Source organism: Littorina saxatilis, linkage group LG11, assembly GCF_037325665.1.
Source record: "Littorina saxatilis isolate snail1 linkage group LG11, US_GU_Lsax_2.0, whole genome shotgun sequence".
NCBI lineage: Eukaryota > Metazoa > Mollusca > Gastropoda > Littorinimorpha > Littorinidae > Littorina > Littorina saxatilis.
In genome coordinates this window covers 20,815,898-20,838,049 of record NC_090255.1, presented here as the reverse complement: position 1 = coordinate 20,838,049, position 22,152 = coordinate 20,815,898, and the positions used below count along the sequence as shown (strand labels likewise).

At 41.5% G+C, this 22,152-nt stretch overlaps 2 protein-coding genes across 3 annotated transcripts in view; one reads left to right on the top strand and one right to left on the bottom strand.

The window, feature by feature from the left end:
- Nucleotides 1–2,291: 2,291 nt before the first annotated feature.
- Nucleotides 2,292–11,048, bottom strand: LOC138979983 (endoribonuclease LACTB2-like). The gene is made up of 7 exons (XM_070352749.1): nucleotides 10,907–11,048; nucleotides 9,881–10,044; nucleotides 8,975–9,089; nucleotides 7,810–7,912; nucleotides 6,302–6,526; nucleotides 5,260–5,341; nucleotides 2,292–4,159 (listed from the first exon to the last, which is right to left on the bottom strand). The coding sequence occupies exons 1-7, from the start codon at nucleotides 11,032–11,034 to the stop codon at nucleotides 4,104–4,106; spliced, it is 873 nt and encodes a 290-aa protein (XP_070208850.1). The 5' UTR covers nucleotides 11,035–11,048; the 3' UTR covers nucleotides 2,292–4,103.
- Nucleotides 11,049–11,238: 190 nt separating this feature from the next.
- LOC138979982 (serine/threonine-protein kinase 3-like) overlaps nucleotides 11,239–22,152 on the top strand; it is a 36,603-nt gene continuing 25,689 nt past the window's right edge. The window contains exons 1-2 of one of the 2 annotated variants that reach the window (XM_070352748.1): nucleotides 11,239–11,329; nucleotides 17,982–18,062. In XM_070352748.1, the coding sequence (XP_070208849.1) occupies nucleotides 11,316–11,329; nucleotides 17,982–18,062 (95 nt within the window). In that variant the 5' untranslated portion in view covers nucleotides 11,239–11,315. The remainder of the gene's footprint in view (nucleotides 11,330–17,981; nucleotides 18,063–22,152) is intronic. The other variant, XM_070352747.1, reaches the window with a different exon arrangement.

Sequence of the window (22,152 nt, the reverse complement as noted above, 5' to 3'; positions counted from 1 at the left end):
TCGTGGGCATCATTGGAAAGAAGAAGAAGAAGAATATATACCCAATCAGCCCTGAAAGTCCAACAAATGGTTAAGCTCTTATACTCGATTGTTTTTGGTTAGTGATTCTGAAATTGTGAAAATGTACTAGCCAGAGAGCAAACTTTACTACAAGCATTTGTTTCAGCAACTTTACTCGCATTTGGCGAGTAGATGAACATTTCTACTCGCCAGTTACATGTTTCTACTCGCCACTTTCACTTTTAGGCCTGTCACGAGTGTCAACTGTCATGCTGTGAGGATGCACTGAAGTTGATGTACCCAATATAACTCTATGTATATTATTACTGCAAGGGCAGTAAAAATACGGAATGTCAGATCAAAGATGTATTTTTTTAACAGTAGAGAATAACTGAGGCGTTTGCTTGATTGACAATGATAAGTGCATGTTGTTCAAGTGACAATGAAAAAGACAGAGGAATGACGTTCACAGTAAGACAATTAAATTAATGTATCCAACCTACTTTGCTAATATAATACACTGTAGGTGGAATTCCAAGGACATCTAAATCACACTTTTCTATGTTGTGTTTTTCCCTCAAGCAAACTAGTACATGTATACTTATTTTGAGGCATGATTTTCTCATAAACACCTCGCTTGTTACAGGTATGGAAGCCGAGAATCTAGACGACTCCCAACTGCAGACCACTTTGACCTCTGTGCTGTGGAGGATCGTCACCATTCAGTCGACAGAGAAGTCATGTTTGCAGAGATTTTACGCAAGGTATGCCATAATTCTGTCGAAGAAAAGTATAGTCTGGCGGGCATCAAGTCATCATAATCAGTAAATCACAGAATGCAACACCTATTGCAACAATCATTCGAGCAAAAACCAATTACGTATTTGTGATCAGTGCAACAAAGGGGTGTAAATGCCCTAAATACATGTAAGGACTGGGTGGCCGAGTGGTAACGCACTTGCGAGAGGTTGCGAGTTCGACCCTGGGTCAGGGCGTTAGCAATTTTCTCCCCCCTTTCCTAACCTAGGTGGTGGGTTCAAGTGCTGGTCTTTCGGATGAGACGAAAAACCGAGGTCCCTTCGTGTACACCACATTGGGGTGTGCACGTTAAAGATCCCACGAAAATATGCATCCTTGACAATTAGGTTTTAAGTTTTGCGCGCACGCGTGTGCAAAACAGACTTTAACAATTTATTCGCCCAATGACAAAATCAGACAGTTAAAATTAAAAAAAAAAACACACACACACACACAAGGCACGTTTAGATTTGAAATGTGTGCACACACAGCACAAGAGCTTTTCTGTGCCACGTCAACTTAATAGAACATCAAATATTTCTGATGTCTTGGCTCTGTCCCTGATGCCAATATTAGGAATATATATATGCGTTATATGGGGCATAACATTCACACAGCTAGGTGCGGCACTCGTTAATTAGTTCTCTTCTCAAATTGAATTGTGATTGCTTCATTGTCTTTGATACTAATAAATATGAGTATTGTTTGAGAAAATAACTGAATGATCAGCAGGTGGATACAAAACAATTGATTACGATAATATATTTTTTCCAGATTTTATGCAAGTGTGTGTGTGTGTGTGTATGTGTATGTGTGTGTGTGTGTGTTTCTTTCTTTCTTTATTTGGTGTTTAACGTCGTTTTCAACCATTCAAGATTACTATCGCGACGGGGAAAGGGGGGAGATTGGATAGGGGAAAGGGGGGAGATGGCATAGAGCCACTTGTTAATTGTTTCTTGTTCACAAAAGCACTAATCAAAAAATTGCTCCAGGGGCTTGCAACGTAGTACAATATATGACCTTACTGGGAGAATGCAAGTTTCCAGTACAAAGGACTTAACATTTCTTACATACTGCTTGACTAAAATCTTTACAAACATTGACTATATTCTATACAAGAAACACTTAACAAGGATAAAAGGAGAAACAGAACCGTTAGTCGCCTCTTACGACATGCTGGGTAGCATGGGGTAAATTCTTTCTCGTCCCAACCAATATGGGACTCCCCCTAACCCGCGGGGTGTGTGTGTGTGTGTGTGTGTGTGTATGTGTGTGTGTGTGTGTGTGTGTGTGTAAGTGTGTGTATGTGTGTGTGTGTGTGTGATGTGAAACACAAGTGCAAAAGTATGCAGCTTCAGATCAAAGTTGCACCATGCAGCTGTCTTACCTTTCTATTTTACCAGTTGCATTCCACTTTGCCGAGTGGGGTATTTCTGACCTTACTCTCACACATTCAAACCACAATAACAAATCACAGAAAATCTTGTGTTGGGAGAATACCTTATTTTTTAATACAAGCCCTGCTTAAGGTATCAGAAAGGACGACCTTAACAAAACTGCTATGCCAAATACATAGTACAGTGGTCGCCGCTTAATAAAGCCACTTCTGGACCGACGAAAAATGGCTTTAATAAACGGCGGATTTATTAACCGGCGGTCCAGGAATACGTCATTTTCGAAAGAAAGAAAAAAATCTTCTCTTTTGTTTACGTCACTCAGTCACTTTCTTTTGTCATTTACACTTGTTTGAATCTAAACAAAACTTCACGAAGGATGTGGAACTTTTGTTTTAATTATGTACATGTACGTGTACTTTGATCACTTCGGTACATCAATAATTTCACTGTCACCGTCACGAATCATTACTCGGCAGAGAAGAACGATTTTATGAGTGTTTGTTTGTTGGTCGTCTTCCACATCAGAACAAAATAATGTGAGTTTTAGTCACAAACTACGTGATTTCTCTGAGAAAACTGGCTTTAATAAGCGGCGGGTTGGTTTTATTAACCGGCTTTTTCTAATACATAAGATATAGTGAAAACTCCGGACCGTCTGAAATCGGCTTTTATAAGCGGCTGGCTCTATTAACCGCGGTTTTATTAAGCGGCGTCCACTGTAGTAGTGACTAGTAGTACTGACAACATTATTTTGTACATGTGAATGTCGCTGACAGGGCAACCACACAAATCCTCATCTACATTAAAACACTAAGTTCAGTCATGACTGCATGCAGTACATGTTGTATCTGACATAAATAGCCACAAGATCTATGAACATTTGTCTGCATAAACACCGGAAAAAGTGACTGTATATATAAATGTACATGCAGTTACAAAAACATTCAGTCATCTGCATATAAAAACTCGTCCAGCATTGACGATATAAATACATGCATATCAACAGACACTGTCCCGAACATATGCCATTTTAAGAACATTCATCTGCATAAAAGCACATAAAATGTTGACAATAAATGCGCAGGAAAACACACTGTCCGTTACACATGCAAGCACAAGATCAGCATTCATATGGGTAAGGAAAATAAAATAAAATCTAATTCTAAGTAAAGACAGTAGAACCCGCCTTGTAAGACCTCAAAAGTATCGGTAAATTAGGTCCTAAGGCCAACACAAAAAAAATAGGTGTGGTTAAGGTAACATAGCCAAAAAAATAGGGTAGGAAGGTAGGCAATCACTTTTTTTTTTTTAATTTTTTTTTTCTAATGTGTACAAATTAACCCTACTTGATAGGGAAATAAGTGTGCGACTCGGGCGCTTTCGCTTTCATTGCGTTTTCTGCACTCGTTTTCTTGTTTTTGTTGTTGTTGTGTGTCTGTGTTGGAGACAGAATACTTTGAATGTATGCATATGGATAGTCATTACAGGAGGTACATTTTCAGAATTTATGAAAAGACAATCTGAGAAAACAGGGTCTTCAAAGGGAGGGAATCTTAAAATGAAGGTAAATTTAGGGAGGTTATGAACAGGAAATCTGAGAAAACAGGGTCTCAAACGAGAGGGAGTCTTAACTTGGGGGTTTTAAAAGGAGAGTTCCACTGTAATGACTATCCATATGCATACATTCAAAGTATTCTGTCTCCAACACAGACACCTTCATCTGCTTAGTAAATTATATCTCCTTTTGAGACCCCCAATTTAAGACAAAACAGAGTAGTACACAGGATGGAAAGGTCTGTGAAAGAATGCACCATATTTGTTTTAACAGTTAACAGTAATTTTTTTCATTCAACCATTGTTTTTTATAATGTTTTTTTTTAAAGAACACACAAAAAGGAAACGAGATGATCACAATGATGAATCCATTTTTTCTGAAATCTTCCACTTGACACCATCTGATGATTCTGGAGAAAAAAAGACAAGTCATATTTTTTCATCATGGCATTCATAGCTACCGTAGTCCCCAATACAAAACAAAATGTGCAAGTAAAGCATAACTTCACACATATTCACGCACGCACATATGCATGCATGCACGCACACACACACACACACACGCACATTGTAATGCACACACCCATGCAGATACGTATACTTCAACATCAACACTGATTCTCTTTTCCTGTTGACTTTCTCTGTTAGGTCTGAGATATTGCTAAATACAACAACAATAACTAAACAAAACGCCTTACAAATTGACGTCAGCATATTCATGTGTCCCCAAAACCCGGCCATTTTTGAGTCACTTGAGAAAAAGTGACTCTATGTAATCGGTCAGTGTTAGTCTGTCCGGCCGGCCGTCCGTAGACACCACCTTAACGTTGGACTTTTCTCGGAAACTATCAAAGCGATCGGGCTCATATTTTGTTTAGTCGTGACCTCCAATGACCTCTACACTTTAACGATGGTTTCGTTGACCTTTGACCTTTTTCAAGGTCACAGGTCAGCGTCAAAGGAAAAATTAGACATTACTTTTCTCGGAAACTATCAAAGCGATCGGGCTCATATTTTGTTTAGTCGTGACCTCCAATGACCTCTACACTTTAACGATGGTTTCGTTGACCTTTGACCTTTTTCAAGGTCACAGGTCAGCGTCAAAGGAAAAATTAGACATTTTATATCTTTGACAAAGTTCATCGGATGTGATTGAAACTTTGTAGGATTATTCTTTACATCAAAGTATTTACATCTGTAGCCTTTTACGAACGTTATCAGAAAAACAAGGGAGATAACTAGCCTTTTCTGTTCGGCAACACACAACTTAACGTTGGGCTTTTCTCGGAAACTATAAAAGTGACCGGGCTCAAATTTTATGTGAACGTGACTCATTGTGTTGTGAATAGCAATTTCTTCCTGTCCATCTGATGCCTCATATAATATTCAGAACTGCGAAAGTGACTCGATCGAGCGTTTGCTCTTCTTGTTACTAAATGTATGTGAAGAATGAAGCAGTATACTTAGAGACGCAAATCAACAATCCTGCATACATTCTGTAATGACTCACCGACTTTCTTGTCTCTCTGAAGTTTCAGCAGATGTTGGTTCACATTGTTTGCTGCACTGAGGTGTAAATTCTCTGCCACACCCTGGTATAAAAAAACCAAATGTGTCAAATAAACTTTCTGTTTGTAATCTAAGTTCTTTCCCGATAGATTGTGAAATGAAAAATTATTACTTCATTCAGCAGTAAGTTTTAGTCTTCACTGAAATAGGATGCTTTTGACGTGATATGCAAAGTTTATTTTCACAGGGTCAGGTCAAGATAAACTTAGTCCCAACTTTTTGTAGCATATGGACACAAGACAGACAGACACCTGCCAGTCCGCACGCCTGCCCAACCACCTACACACACACACACACACATAAACACCTGCAATACATGTCTCACCACATGGACTTCTTCTTCTTCTGCGTTCGTGGGCTGAAACTCCCACGTACACTCGTGTTTTTGCACGAGTGGACTTTTACGTGCATGACCGTTTTTTACCCCGCCATTTAGGCAGCCATACGCCGTTTTCGGAGGAAGCATGCTGGGTATTTTCGTGTTTCTATAACCCACCGAACTCTGACATGGATTACAGGATCTTTTTCGTGTGCACTTGGTCTTGTGCTTGCGTGTACACACGGGGGTGTTCGGACACCGAGGAGAGTCTGCACACAAAGTTGACTCTGAGAAGTAAATCTCTCGCCGAACGTGGGGACGAACTCACGCTGACAGCGGCCAACTGGATACAAATCCAGCGCGCTACCGACTGAGCTACATCCCCGCCACACCACATGGACAAATTTGACAATCTGTATGGAACACACACACACACCTCAACCCATCCCCATCCACAACTCCAGCGCTGAAAGTCCACAAAGAGGGGTACTCGCCTTTGGCTAGTACTTCTCATAATTTACTAGCCAGAGAGCAAATTTTACTCACCAAACCAACGTTTGTTTCAGCAACTTTACTCGCATTTAGCGAGTAGATTAACCTTTTTAGTCGCCATTTAAATGTTTCTACTCGCCATTTTACTCGCCACTCGCAGGCCTGAACTCACCACATAGACAATTTTGACAATATCCATAGGCTCCATGGCCGTATCTTTGTTGGCTTTGAGACAGGCGAGGATCTGCTGTTCCCTCATATTGCGATGATTGATGTAGCCCTGAACTGTTTCCCCGGGGTTGTCAATCACATGGCCGTGACCAGGATAGATGGTAGAGGGACCGATGTTCAGAATGTCGTGCAGACTCTTCATATAGCTGTGAAGATCTTCCACAACCTGGCAGAAAGAATTTACAAAAAATTCTTTTACTATGGTGCATGTTTTATTGTTTTGTCAATGGTCACTTGTTTGTTTCTTGTGAATGCTTCGTTTTGTGGCTGATAAAAAGTTCCATAAATGTACCAGTCTTTTTATTTTATTTTGAGCTTTTCTTTACTTGTGTTGTTCTGGAGCATATACCATTAACTCTCCTGCACAATACAGTGTTCTAGATGATCGAACGTGTAGCAAAGACCTGTACGCGTACGTGTAGATATTGCGTCACCCATGACTCACTTTTTTTCTCCAATGTTCCAAATGCATACATTCTTTTGCTCAAGACTGCAGATCTTGGCAAACGCGTGACATAAAAATAGATTTGATGACGTTACCCGTACAGGTTCCCGTAGACGTGCTGAAAAGTTCCACATCTAGATCTGTCTAATGAGACATAGACAGCTGATGACACTTACATGCCTAATTTAGAAGGTTTTCGAGACGGCTTCACTTTCAGGATTGAATGAACATTCTCTCTTTTTAATTTTTATAGTATCTCTCCGGGCAACATCTCATCAAACAGTCATTACACTTATCCATCAGATCACATTCTCAAAACAAGTAAGGCCTTGTAAATCAACTTCATTTTGTCTAGATGGTGAATCAGTTTACACTATATACATCAGATTACATTCTCAAATTAGGTAGGGTCTTGTAAATTAATTTCATTTTTTAAATGGTGAATCCCACCGCGATCCTTCTGCAGGGACTCACATCCATGAGAGATGGCACAGGACAAATGTCATGGACAATGCAAAAGTGATAGGACATTTGTCCTGAACAAAAATAAATCAATAGCACTTTTTTTTTCTGACACCAATTTTCGTTTTGGCGGCATGTTGCTTTTTCGGAAAAAACGCGAAGGGAGACAACTGTCAAAACCGGCTTGGAGCATTCAGAGTTGCGACCCTTGGAAGCTCTTCTCTATAAAAATTTTGTAAAAAGCACATAAATTCTCCACAAGTTTCGTCTGCTTGGAGAGACACGTACATAGCTTCGCAAAACATTGATATAATAGTAAATCAAACTACTGTATATTGGAAAGTATACTGACAATGTCCGGATCAAATGAAAGCATAATCGGACAATGACCACTTTGTGACAAAAACAATAGGACATATGTCCTCTTGCATGAAAAATGTATAGGACATTTGGAAAAAATATCTGTGTATGTCCGATGTCCAATGTGAGCCCCTGCTTGGGTTCTGTCAACCGGTTCTGCTGCTTTAGGAAGAGATTCTCACCGTGGTTGTTCCTCCCAGTATAGTGTCACCACTGAACACTATGTTGTCTTCCAACAAATGCAGGATGAAGTGATCCTCCGTATGCCCTGGGTTGAAATGCACCCTGCAAGAGAATCACAAAGCTATCTTTAGCACACAGTGGAACCCCCAGTCTGTGCCCGAGTTCTTAAAAAGGAGGGAATCTTAAAATGGAGGTAACTTTAAAGAGGTTATGAAAAGAAAAAAGAAAAAAAAGCAAGGTCTTACATGGGAGGAAGTCTTAAATTGGGGGATCTTTAAAAGGGGTTCTTCGGGCGGGGATATAGCTCAGTTGGTAGCGCGCTGGATTTGTATTCAGTTGGCCGCTGTCAGCGTGAGTTCGATCCCAGGTTCGGCGGAAATTTATTTCACAGAGTCAACTTTGTGTGCACTCTCTTCGGTGTCCAGACCTCCCCCCGTGTACACTACATTGGGTGTGCACGTTAAAGATCCCACGATTGACAAAAGGGTCTTTCCTGGCAAAATTGCTTAGGCACAGTTAATAATTGTCTACCTATACCCGTGTGACTTGGAATAATAGGCCGTGAAAGGTAAATATGCGCCGAAATGGCTGCAATCTACTGGCCGTATAAAATTTCATCTCACACGGCATCACTGCAGAGCGCCTAGAACTGTACCCACGGAATATGCGCGATATAAGACTCATTGATTGATTGATACTATAGCTGCCCAGATTCTCTTTCTTCTACGTCAGAGTTTGACATAATGGTGTGAATACGTATCACCATACACATGCACAGTCTATTCTTAGAAGCTGCATGCTCAGTTTGTACCCCCTGCAGTACTGAGTAGTCATACATTCACTAACTCACTCTGCCATTTAACTATCAAATTCTGATTCCTCTTTTCTCAACATGCATTGTGGCGCATGTACAAAGATGAAGCTTGCTCAAAGTCACTTGAAAAACTGACAACTGTTCTTCCCTATATAAATATGCCAAATGATTTGAAACAACAATACTATATATCTACAGTGAAACATAATATAAGATAATAAGAAATATCGTCCTACTATCTTCCCCACCTGTCCCACAACAACTTTTAATAACAAGAACAATTCACAACAACAACAAAAACAATGATAAACAAACCTCCAAGAAACACAGGATCAGAAAACAATGCCTACTTTAATGTGGCCCCCTCAGTGTGGAAGGTATGTTGATCTTTGATGAAGGTATAGTCTGTTTCTTGGAGAGGAACATCAGGCACAGACAACCTTTTTATCTTGGACACTGCATATTCTGCAAAGAACAGCAGATACTTAGTTGAAGGATGGTAAGTTGACAGACAGACAGACAGACAGACAGACAGACACACACACATATTGTCATAGACACACACACACACACACACACACATACACACACACACACACACACACACACACGTTTGTTAGTTTGTTTGTTTGCTTAACGCCCAGCCGACCACGAAGGGCCATATCAGGGCGGTGCTGCTTTGACATATAACGTGCGCCACACACAAGACAGAAGTCGCAGCACAGACTTCATGTCTCACCCAGTCACATTATTCTGACACCGGACCAACCAGTCCTAGCACTAACCCCATAATGCCAGACGCCAGGCGGAGCAGCCACTAGATTGCCAATTTTAAAGTCTTAGGTATGACCCGGCCGGGGTTCGAACTCACGACCTCCCGATCACGGGGCGGGCGCCCTACCTCTAGGCCAACCGTGCTGGTCACACACACACATGTACACAAACACACACACATAAACACACACACACACACGTACATACAGTGTCTGGCCACACACACACACACACACACACACACACACACACACACACACACACACAAACACACCTGAATACCATGTTTTCTGTACATGTAACAACAAATTATCAACATTACAGTGGAACCTCTCTTTTGAGACCTGCACAAATCTTAGAAAATCAGGTCTTAAAAAGGAGAAGTCTTAAAATGATGGTAAATTTACAGAGGTTATGAACAGAATTTCTGAGAGAAAAAAAACAGGGTCTTAAAGGGGGGGGGGGGGTTCCACTGTACTAACTTTGTCCAAAAGCATGGCAGATGTCATCCACTCCCCCAACATGGTCTGGGTGCCAGTGTGTGATGACAATTTCTTGCAGCGAAACTGAGAACTGTTCCAGTGCCGACTTCAACTGGCTGATGTACTGAGGTATTCCAGAATCTCCTGTGTCTACCAAGATGCGTCTTTTTTCAAAGAAGAAGAAAAAAAAAGTCTTGGATTACGTACACAATTTTGTTTTCACAGTGGTGCAGATTGTGTGAATGAAATACTTGTTTCTAATCAAATCTTTTAATCGTTTTAATTTGATGTGTTTGTGCAATATTGTTTTGTGATTGTAGGCCTACAATTTCTGTTTTATTAAGACAGGCAATAAAGTATTTGTTCTCACTTCTTGTTCTTGTTCTTGTTCTTGTTGAGCGTACTAGAGAAAGATCGACAGACAAAAATGAGTGAGTGAGCAAGCAAGAGAGTGTGACAGAGAAACAATGTCTTGTTCACAAACTTTGTATGCGCTACCGTCAGTGTCAGTGTCAGTGCCATGTAGTGTTGTGTGTTTAGTGCTAAACGGATCTGTTCCAATGGAACTTCCATTGAATTAGAATTGAAGGGGCGATAAAATTAAACAAATCTTTTCCAAATCAAGGTTAATCATATAATCTAAATCTAAACGTTGTTATTAATACTAGTAGTATTAAATGTACCTGTTGGTAAGCATACTGTGCAAGTGTGTGTGTGGTGTGTGTGTGTGTGTGTGTGGGGGGGGGGGGGTTGTAGACGGAGTGTGCATGTGTGTGTGCGTGCGTGCCGCACGCGAATGTGTGTGTGTGTGTGTGAGTGTGTGTGTGTGTACATATGCGCATGTGATTGTCTTTAAGTGTGAGCATGTGCGTATGACAAATGAAGAGTGTACTACTACTAGGCGTTTGCCACAACTTTCACTTTCAGCAGTGTCATGCCAGAGGACAAAGTCCATGATCTTTTGATTTTTTACACAAAAAGTAACGAAAACAAAACTTAAATCATAGAAAAATATTGAGAAGTTACCTTTTACCCGTCCCTACCAAGTATGTATTTGTACCCTGCAATCGATGAGCTCCCGGATTACATCCCAGAATTCGTATAACACGTTGAGAGAGCTGCTCCAGCATTGGAAGCGCAGCTGCTGCGGCCATTTTTGTTTACCGAAAGTGTCGTCTGCTACAATCGATTTGACGAAAGTCCCTAAGATCAAGCATTTTGGTTTAGTATGAATTGGTAGCAAATGTGCTATGTTTTTGTCAATACAAACCATATCAATTGTCTTTTTCTTTTGGTTTAGATTTCTAATAGAAAAGTCTAATGAAATCTCGCGATATGTCGTCACTTCCGGTGCTTGACCGATACTTTGTCAGGATGTTTTCGCTTTCCTGACAGAATTTTTAACGTGTTCAGAGAGCTACAACAAACAAACAAAATGGAGAATCAGAGGTACAGTTTGTTTATGATATTCGGATTAAAGTATTGCATAAGGCGATGTATGGCGAGTTTTTAGATAGACGAAGAAGTTAACGCAAATAGTACGTTCTTGTCACAGGCCGACTCTTTTTCAATCAATACCTGCTGAAAACAGAATAGGTTGCACTACATCGTTTCTCGCTGCCTCATCAAGAATTTTAGGTAGCCTACGATGAAATTGATTATCTACTGCTTATTATGTAGAATTCGTACTTTACTTTGTCATCAAGTTTTAGTGCTTACAATGGTACTTCTTCCTTCCCGGAAACGTATATCTGGGTGCAAACATCAAAAGAAAGTTTCGAAATCAACTTTGTGCACACCCAACACAATAAAGTTAATTAAGTTGTGTACTCTTGCGGTTCGACTGTTTTGTCTATAGTATGTATATAAATACCGGTAATCTTGAACTTTAGCATGTTAAATTCATAGCTCAGAATTCAGAGGCATTTAAAGTCTTCAAATTTGTAGAACCTGCACTTGTATTGTAATCCTAACAAGTAATTTTAGATCCCTTTGAAGTTACAGAATGAACTCCGATGAACTGTACGAATGCATTTCGTTTACATGGGTCAAAGAAGGAATTATCCGTATGAGCGGACGAGGGAGATAACTCTTTCGTGTAAATGATGTCCCATGGTTGACCACGTACGCCATTTTTGGTGCATTTTTGTCGATTGAACAACCAAATTAATTAATTATGATTAAGTTTGGAGCTCAATCCGTCAATTAATTTCACGACAAATGTTCTTTGGCTTGCTTACATGGACTTGTATCATAAATAAGTAAAGAATGTCACTGGATTCTGAGCTATGAATTTAACACGCTAAAGTTCAAGATTACCGAAATACCTACCTTTTCTAAATAGCAAATTTAATTAAAGCTGCACTAGAGAGTAGAGGGGTGTCCCAGGCATGAGCAAGATCGGTCGCCCACTCCACAGGCGCCCAGAAATGAGAGTGGGCGAGTAGAAAGTCTTACAATGATCGCCCATTGGCGGTTTCCTTCTTTCTTCCATGTAGCGCTGGAACTGTTAACTGGTGTATCGGTACAGGTGCTTGCAAAGACCTGCTCGCCTTTCACCACATTTGAATGGATGGAATCGTTTTGTTCTTTGGTGACTCATTTTTGTGGGCGAGTGAATTTGTTTGTGGGCTAATCAATTTTGAAATTCACTAGCCCACAAGGCGAGTGAAAATGTTGGAACTTGCTCATGCCTGGTGTTCAGTGCGGACTAACCGAATTGAGGATAGTTACCCTGTACAGGGATTTCCTCACTAACTTGAAGAAGAAGAAGAAGAAGCGGTGCAGTCACACAATATGATGAATTTAATTGTAGTAGTAACTAGTAATAGTATTGTCCAAACCAATTGTTGTGGAGATCGCTAGATACCACTGGAATCGAATAGAAGGATATAGAACATTATAGAACTTACTTTGATTAAGTGCGCAGTCACTCATGACGTAAGCGTAGACGCTCATCGAACAGACTGAACTGTGTAGATCTAACCAGATTAGTGTCGATGTTTCCCGAATATTCTCGTATGTCCATTAACTATATAAGTAGGGCTGCGCACACGTATTGTTGTTCTTTACCAGTCTTGCACTTGTTCTTTCTTACACTGTGCTGAGAGATATTGTCACCGTTGTTCCAGCTGTTAATAAATCTACAGAACCTACACAAATCGTTGTGTCTCCTTTGCGACTGAGAGTGACGAAAGGAAAAACACGACAACTGGCGTCGCCGACAGTTACTTCCCTTGTCTATTCGGAGTGACTTATTACTGCAAAATGACGGAAACAGAGCAGCTGATAACGCTTCTAAGGGAGCAGTTGGAGCAACAGCAACGCCAGCACAAGGAAGATATGGAGCAACAAATGCACCAGATGGAGATGATGATGAAAGTGTTCAGTGGTGCCGCAGCTTCTGCCAGGGAGGAAAGCTACGACGATCCGAGTGCTTCGAATCTACGTTTTCCCATTACTACACAGGCAGCTGCAATCCCATCTTTTGTTGCGTTTGATGCAACATCGGAACTGTGGCCTGACTACTGGTCAAGATTTTGCACGTTTGTGGTCGCCAACTCCGTGCCGGAGCAGCGCAAGGCTCAAGTTTTCTTGACGAATCAGACTGCTACGGTCTACAAACAACTGGCAAATCTGGCTACTCAGCAAAATCCGCCCAAGGACATCAACAGTTTGACAATGGACGAAATTGTCAAATTCATGAAAGAACAGTTCGACCCGAAACTCTTCATAGTGCGAGAACGTTTCAAGTTCTGGAGTGACATGAAACGGAAGCCAGGCGAAACTCTCCAGGAGTTAGCAGCGCGCATACGCCAAGACGCCGCTACCTGTGACTTTCCTTCGATCAAAAACCCACAAGACGAAGCTCTGAGACAGAGATTCATATGTTCTGTCAACAATGAGGCTGTCTTAAAGGCTCTATTCAAGATCAAGGACACAGAGCTGGATTTCGCACGTGCTGTCCAAGTCGCGATTGAGACTGAAGACGCAGCGAAGGTTGCCAAGGAAACTGTCTACGGTTCCAAGACCATGCCAGTCAACAAGGTCCACCAGAACAAGACTACGGGTCCACGAAAGAACCACAAGCAGTCTAATTCCACAGACAGGAAGTGCTACCGATGTGGAAAGGCCCACAAAGCAACAGACTGCCCCTACAAAGAAGCCAAATGCCGATACTGTGACGTCACAGGACATTTGGAAGCTGTCTGTAGAAAAAAGCAACATCAGAATCGGGAACGACATTCCCAGGCTTCCGTGAAGAGAGTCACGAAAGCAGAGCTTGTCAACGCGATCCTCGGTGAAGTTTCCCAAGATACTCCTAGGTTGGATGTACCCATAACAATCCAGGACCGACAGTTCACCATGGAACTGGACACCGCAACTACGGGAAATTTTGTTTCTCTTCCGGTCTGGAGACAACTAGGAAAACCGAAGCTGGATGACGTCACACATCGTTACGAGTCTGCCAGCAAGCACGACCTGCCCGTGCTGGGAACTTTCATGGGCCAAACCAAGGATCCAGTGACTGGTAAGCAAAGCTCAATTCCGTACATCGTCACCAAGATCCCTCATCTGAATCTGTTAGGACGCAACGCAATCCAGACTCTGGGAATTTCTGTGGACAATGCTCTAGGACTGAGGAGCATAGAGAGTCACGCAAAGAGTGAGGGTGCAAAACCTACGCATCCAGCGAACTCCAACGCGCCTTATGCTGCCCTGCAACGAGATTGTCACAGACTGTCTGATAAATTCCCAAATCTCTTTAAACAAGAATTGGGATGTCTCAAGGACTTCGAACTGGACGTGAAGTTCAAGTCTGATGCGAAGCCGGTTTTTCACAAGGCACGTCCGGTACCTTTCGCTCTTCGTGATGACCTCGCCAAAGGCTACGAAGAAGGCATCGCCAAAGGAGTCTGGAAGCCAGTCCAGTTCAACGAATACGGAACGCCAGTGGTACCAATTCGTAAGGCACAAACCTCGGGCACCCTGAAGCCCAAGCTACGGATCTGTGGTGACTACTCAGTGGGCATCAATGATCAGCTTGAAGATCACCGTCATCCAATGCCACTCCCAGAGGAACTGATGCAGAAGCTAGGAGGTGGATTCGGATACACCAAGATCGATCTTGCTGATGCCTACAACCAGATCAAGCTGGCACCAGAGAGTCAACGCAGGCTAGCCCTCAGCACTCACCGTGGGGTACTCCTGCAGCAACGACTTCCTTTCGGGATAAAGTCAGCACCTGGTTACTTTCAAGAGATCATGGAAAACCTGACCTGTGATCTACCTGGTGTTGCCGTCTTCCAAGATGATATACTCGTCAGCGGGAAGGACGCCAACGACCACCTGAGCAATCTGGAACGTTTGCTCACTCGTCTGAACGACAAAGGACTCAGATGTCGTCGTGAAAAGTGCGAGTTCGCACAAGCCAGTGTGGAATACCTTGGACATACCTTATCGGCCGAAGGGATCTCCAAAGGATCGAAGGTCGAGGCAGTTTTGAAAATGCCAGCCCCTACGGACGTCTCAAGCTTGAAGTCTTTCTTGGGCTCAGTTCAGTTTTACGGGAAGTTCATCCCTAACCTGGCCAGCATGGCAGAGCCGCTCTACCGTCTGACGAAGAAGGCGAACCCCTGGAAGTGGGGAGATGAGGAACAGGCAGCATTTGAACAGTTGAAAAATGTGCTTTCCTCGGATCAAGTTCTGGTACACTTCGATCCAAACAAGACTTTGGGACTAGCTTGTGACGCGTCCAACGTTGGAATTGGAGCAGTCCTATTTCATCGCTATCCAGATGGAAGCGAGCGCCCAATCGCCAACGTGTCCAAGACTCTCACGGCTGCAGAAAGGAACTACAGCCAAATCCACAAGGAAGCCCTGGCCATCATCTTTGGCTTGCGGAAGTTCTACCAGTATCTCTACGGACGTCAGTTCATACTGGTGACAGATCATAAGCCGCTGACATCACTGTTCGGACCGAAGAAAGGGACCCCACTGCTCGCAGCTAACAGACTAGCTCGGTGGGCCCTGTGGCTGAACCAGTTTAACTACACCATCGAGTACCGGAAAACAGCGGATCATGGCAATGCAGATGCCCTTAGTCGCTTGCCATACGGAGATGACATCGACTTCGACAGGGAGGAAAGTGGTGAAGACATGGACATGGTGTGTGCCATCAAGGTTCTCAGTCTTCAAGTCCAGCCTGTGGATGCCAATATCCTCCGTCAAGAGTCAGGAAAAGATCCAGTGATATCTACTGTGATGCGCTACGTCCGTGAAGGCTGGCCACCAAAGAACGCTGAGATCAATGAAGATGTCAACAAGTTCCGGAAGTTGTCGGACTCTCTCAGTATCTGCCACGGATGCCTCGTCCATGGATCGAGAGTGGTGATTCCACAGAGCCTGCAGTCCAAGATCCTTGATCTGCTGCATCTCGGACACTTCGGCATGGAACGCATGAAACAGTTGGCAAGAACTGCTGTTTACTGGCCCGGTATCGATGCTGCTATTGAGATGGCTACTCGACGATGTGACTCGTGTGGTGAACATCAGAACAAGCCATCCAAGCCTCCAGTTCACCCATGGATGCTACCAGAAAAGCCGTGGAGCCGCTTACACCTGGACCATGCAATCAACTTCATGGGTAGAGACTGGCTGGTGATCACGGATGCTTACTCCAAGTATCCATGCATTCATCCTACGTCATCCACGTCCTCTAGAGCCACTCTAGACCTGCTGGAAGAAGATTTTGCTCATTTTGGATTGCCTCACACACTTGTCACTGACAACGCGCCGACCTTCACTTCTGAAGAATTTCAGAGCTGGTGCAAGGAACGGGGGATCACGCACCTGACAGGGGCACCATATCATCCTGCTACCAATGGAGCCGCCGAACGTTTGGTGCAGACATTCAAACAAGCACTGAGAAAATCTTCTTTGCCACCAAAGCGTGCTCTTCAAGAGTTCTTGATGCAGTACCGGAGAACGCCGACATCCTGTGGTTTCTCTCCGAGTGAACTCTTGAATTCCAGGCAGTTACGGACAAGGATCGACACTCTGCTGCCCTCGCCAGCCCACATCGCTCAGGGCAAGCAATCCAAGGAGGCATCCAAGTCTCAGATGACTCCAGACTTGAAAGCTGTCGTCAAGGTAACCAGACAGTACAAGGCCGGAGATCCTGTGTATGCTCTGTACCATGGACCTCGCCGAGACAAACAACCCCGATGGGTACCAGCAGTCATCAAGAAGTCTCTGGGTACTCGCTGCTTCAACGTCATGGTCATTCCTCATGGTCCAGTATGGAGACGACACTGGGAACAGCTACAGCCACGCTACACCACTGAGGAAGACAATGAACCTGGTGAGGAAGTGGACACTGTTTCTGAACTTGTAACAGATCACCCCATGGAGATCTTGGAAACTGTGCCACAAACTCGGAGACAGACCAAACCCAAAGGTACTCCATCCGTTCCAGAGTATGGACCAGACAATCCAAGACGGTCAAAGAGAACACGCAAACCCACAGAGAGACTTTGCTGTTGATGCTGGAGGAGTAGCATCAGTTTAGGTGGGGAGGTGTTGTGGAGATCGCTAGATACCACTGGAATCGAATAGAAGGATATAGAACATTATAGAACTTACTTTGATTAAGTGCGCAGTCACTCATGACGTAAGCGTAGACGCTCATCGAACAGACTGAACTGTGTAGATCTAACCAGATTAGTGTCGATGTTTCCCGAATATTCTCGTATGTCCATTAACTATATAAGTAGGGCTGCGCACACGTATTGTTGTTCTTTACCAGTCTTGCACTTGTTCTTTCTTACACTGTGCTGAGAGATATTGTCACCGTTGTTCCAGCTGTTAATAAATCTACAGAACCTACACAAATCGTTGTGTCTCCTTTGCGACTGAGAGTGACGAAAGGAAAAACACGACACCAATGTAGTGTAAGAATGAATCTGTTCCATGTGTGAGTCTGTGTGTGTCAACTATCATGTAAGATTAAACTATTTGCAAACTTTGACAAATGCATCAGTACAATTTGTTGTTTTTTGTTGAACAAATGAATGTCATAACTATGTCTGATGTTTCACAGTGAGCTTAAGAAGCTGAGCGACGAGAACTTGGCCAAGCAACCGGATGAAGTGTTTGACATTATTTGTAAAATAGGAAGAGGGTAAGGAAAGAAAATCGGACTGTGAACGGATACCTCGGCATTTGCCTGTGCATCGTGCAAGCTTTATTTTGGTTTCTCTTTTGTTTCAGTTTGGCTTCATGTAGATATATTGAAAAACCAGAAACAAAACATCAGTGTTGCATGTTAAGTGTTAATTTGTTGATATTAAACGGAGAGAAGAAGTTTGTTCAAAACGTGACATTTTTGGGATGGATATTTTCACAAAATTTACAAACGGGTCAAAACTATTTCTGTTGGGTTAGAAATTAAAAAACACAGTTCTCCAAATTATTGACATGTGACACTGCAGAGACATTAGTTGATCTGCAAGATGTTTATCTCCCAGTTTCTGGTTTTTCATTGTAACATTTTTGTGCTTGGTGAATGTTTTTGCAGCCTGGAGAGATAAGCATTTAGACAGAGCAGGATTCCAGTTTTGCTGAATGTTTTTCATTCTCCTGATAATTTCTGTCTTACTTTTCTTTGGAAATTCCACAAGCCGTGGAGATCATGTCTTGCACAGGGAATGTGGATTATAATTGTGTAAATCGTTAGTCTGAATCACAGTGATTGGACTTCTTCACAATTTCTGTAAAAAAAAACATGAAAATTCTGTGTGATGAAATTTGTGACCCCATCTTATAAAATGTACACATTAGAAATGTTCAGTCGTGAGACTGAGAGATTGAGACTAAACTCTTTGTTATTATTATTTCATGTGCTGAGAAAATAAGGACTAATTTCTATGAAAAAGTCATTTGTAAAAATTGTCATAATTGACAGTTATTATTACGTGATGTGTACATATTTGATGTTTCTCCTCTCTTTCTTTTAGTTTTATATTTTTTTGAGATATTTTTGTAACTTGTTAACTCATGGTAGAGTTTTACCTAGATTTACTAAGCAGATTTAGCTAGTTAAAAAGATTTTGCTTAGAAAGTTAGATCTCAACGGTAGATCTTGCTTACATTTTGATGAAGACCTGTAGATTTTGCTCAAGACTTTTTTTTAACTTCAGCAAGTTTGAGAAAGTAAATTCACATGTATAAAGAAATCCATCTTAAAATGTGAAACATGTTGCATAAACAGTTTTTAAGCAAGGGACCCTAGTTAAAGTTATACAAGCATTCTTTTCCTTCTGGGTATCCTTTTCATAGACAACAAATTGCAAAGAAGTCTATGTGATTTATTTGTTGTAATAAAGCGTTGATGTCTAAATTTATACATTGCTTTTTCAATTGTTGTAGCAATCAGATGTAGGTTATTGTTTGATTATACATAACAGCATATATTTAAATGCGACTGTGTGTATTTTGTAAGATGGAGTCAAAAGTTTTCTGCGCTTATTTTATTGCATCTTGCCCCCAGCTGAGAGTAGTGCCACCATTTTGATTCAGTATGTCTTGCATCATGGGAAGCATGGCATTTTTGGCAAAATTCCAGTGATTCCTGATCATCCATTCCTTTCTTTTTGTGGCCTTAATTTTGTGTGTTGCTTTGGAACCTGATTGGCAGCCATGTTCACATACAAAGGCAAGACACATTCTTTGTGTTCTTTCTGATTTGAGGGTTTATGGCAAAGGTTTTTGACATGAAAAAAATGTGGTAGAGGCATGGAGAATCTTCCATCGAGATTAAATAAATAAATGAACAAAACAAAAACAGTGAATGGTTATTTTTGAGTCACTTGAGAAAAAGTGACTCTATGTAATAGGTCAGTGTTAGTCTGTCCGGCCGGCCGTAGACACCACCTTAACGTTGGACTTTTCTCGGAAACTATCAAAGCGATCGGGCTCATATTTTGTTTAGTCGTGACCTCCAATGACCTCTACACTTTAACGATGGTTTCGTTGACCTTTGACCTTTTTCAAGGTCACAGGTCAGCGTCAAAGGAAAAATTAGACATTTTATATCTTTGACAAAGTTCATCGGATGTGATTGAAACTTTGTAGGATTATTCTTTACATCAAAGTATTTACATCTGTAGCCTTTTACGAACGTTATCAGAAAAACAAGGGAGATAACTAGCCTTTTCTGTTCGGCAACACACAACTTAACGTTGGGCTTTTCTCGAAAACTATAAAAGTGACCGGGCTCAAATTTTATGTGAACGTGACTCATTGTGTTGTGAATAGCAATTTCTTCCTGTCCATCTGATGCCTCATATAATATTCAGAACTGCGAAAGTGACTCGATCGAGCGTTTGCTCTTCTTGTTTCTACAGCATTTAATTTTAAACATGTTATACTCATATTCATTCTGAACTAGTCGCACATCAGTCAGTTTAAACAATTATACTAAATTGCACTTTGCAATGTCATAAAGACTTAACTGACAAGTAATGTAAAGACTAATCAGGCATGAAAATAGCGATTAGAAACATGTAAATGGCGAGTTGAAACATGAAAATGGCAAGTAGAAACATAAAAATGGCGAGTAGAAACATGAAAATGGCGAGTAGAAACATGAAAATGGCGAGTAAAAACATGTAAATGGCAAGTAGAAACATGTAAATGGCAAGTAGAAACATGTAAATGGCGAGTAGAAACGTGTAAATGGCGAGTAGAAACATGAAAATGGCGATGGCGAGTAGAAACATGTAAATGGCGAGTAGAAACATGTAAATGGCGAGTAGAAACATGACAAGTCGCGTAAGGCGAAAATACAACATTTAGTCAAGTAGCTGTCGAACTCACAGAATGAAACTGAACGCAATGCAACGCAGCAAGACCGTATACTCGTAGCATCGTCAGTCCACCGCTCATGGCAAAGGAATCGCTTGACAAGTGGCCCCCTTCATCCCCCCCTTCCTCGTCCTGATATGGCTCTGCGTAGTCGGCTGGACGTTAAGCAACAAATAAACAAACAAACAATCATGGCAAAGGCAGTGAAATTGACAAGAAGAGCGGGGTAGTAGTTGCGCTGAGAAGGATAGCACGCTTTTCTGTACCTCTCTTCGGTTTAACTTTCTGAGCGTGTTTTCAATCCAAACATATCATATCTATATATATATGTTTTTGGAATCAGGAACCGACAAGGAATAAGATGAAAGTGTTTTTAAATTGATTTCAACAATTTAATTTTGATAATTTTTATATATTTAATTTTCAGAGCTTGTTTTTAATCCAAATATAACATATTTATATGTTTTTTGAATCAGCAAATGATGGAGAATAAGATGAACGTAAATTTGGATAGTTTTATAAAAACAAAATTTTTTTTACAATTTTCAGATTTTTAATTACCAAAGTCATTAATTAAATTTTTTCCCCCGAAATCGGCGTATGCTGCCTAAATGGCGGGGTAAAAACGGTCATACACGTAAAAATCCACTCGTGCTAAAAACATGAGTGAACGTGGGAGTCTAAGCCCATGAACGAAGAAAGAAAGAAAGAAAGAAAGAATTAATTAAATTTTAAGCCACCTAGCTGAAATGCAATACCGAAGTCCGGGCTTCGTCGAACAAATGCTTGACCAAAATTTCAACCAATTTGGTTAAAAAATTAGGGCGTGACAGTGCCGCCTCAACTTTCACGAAAAGCCGGATATGGCGTCATCAAAGACATTTATCAAAAAAATGAAAAAAACGTATGGGGATATCATACCCAGGAACTCTCATGTCAAATTTCATAAAGATCGGTCCAGTAGTTTGGCCTGAATCGCTCTACACGCACGCACACACACACATACACACACACACACATACACCACGACCCTCGTCTCGATTCCCCCCTCTATGTTAAAACATTTAGTCATAACTTGACTAAATGTAAAAATGGCGAGTAGAAACATGAAAATGGCGAGTAGAAATGTTGATCCAGTCGCCAAATGCGAGTAAAGTTGCTGAAACAAATGGTTGGTTTGGCAAGTAAAAAGACTAAAATTTGCTCTCTGGCTGGTAAATTATGAGAAGTAGTAACCAAAGACTAGTGCCCCATTTTGTGGACTTTCAGCGCTGCTAATTAGTAATTATCCTTGAATATGCGTTGATAGATACTGCTTGGATTTATTTTTCTGTATGTATTGTATGACAGCAAATTGTCAGTCATCCAGCTGTGAACAAAAAAATAGGCATGTGATGAAACGTGAA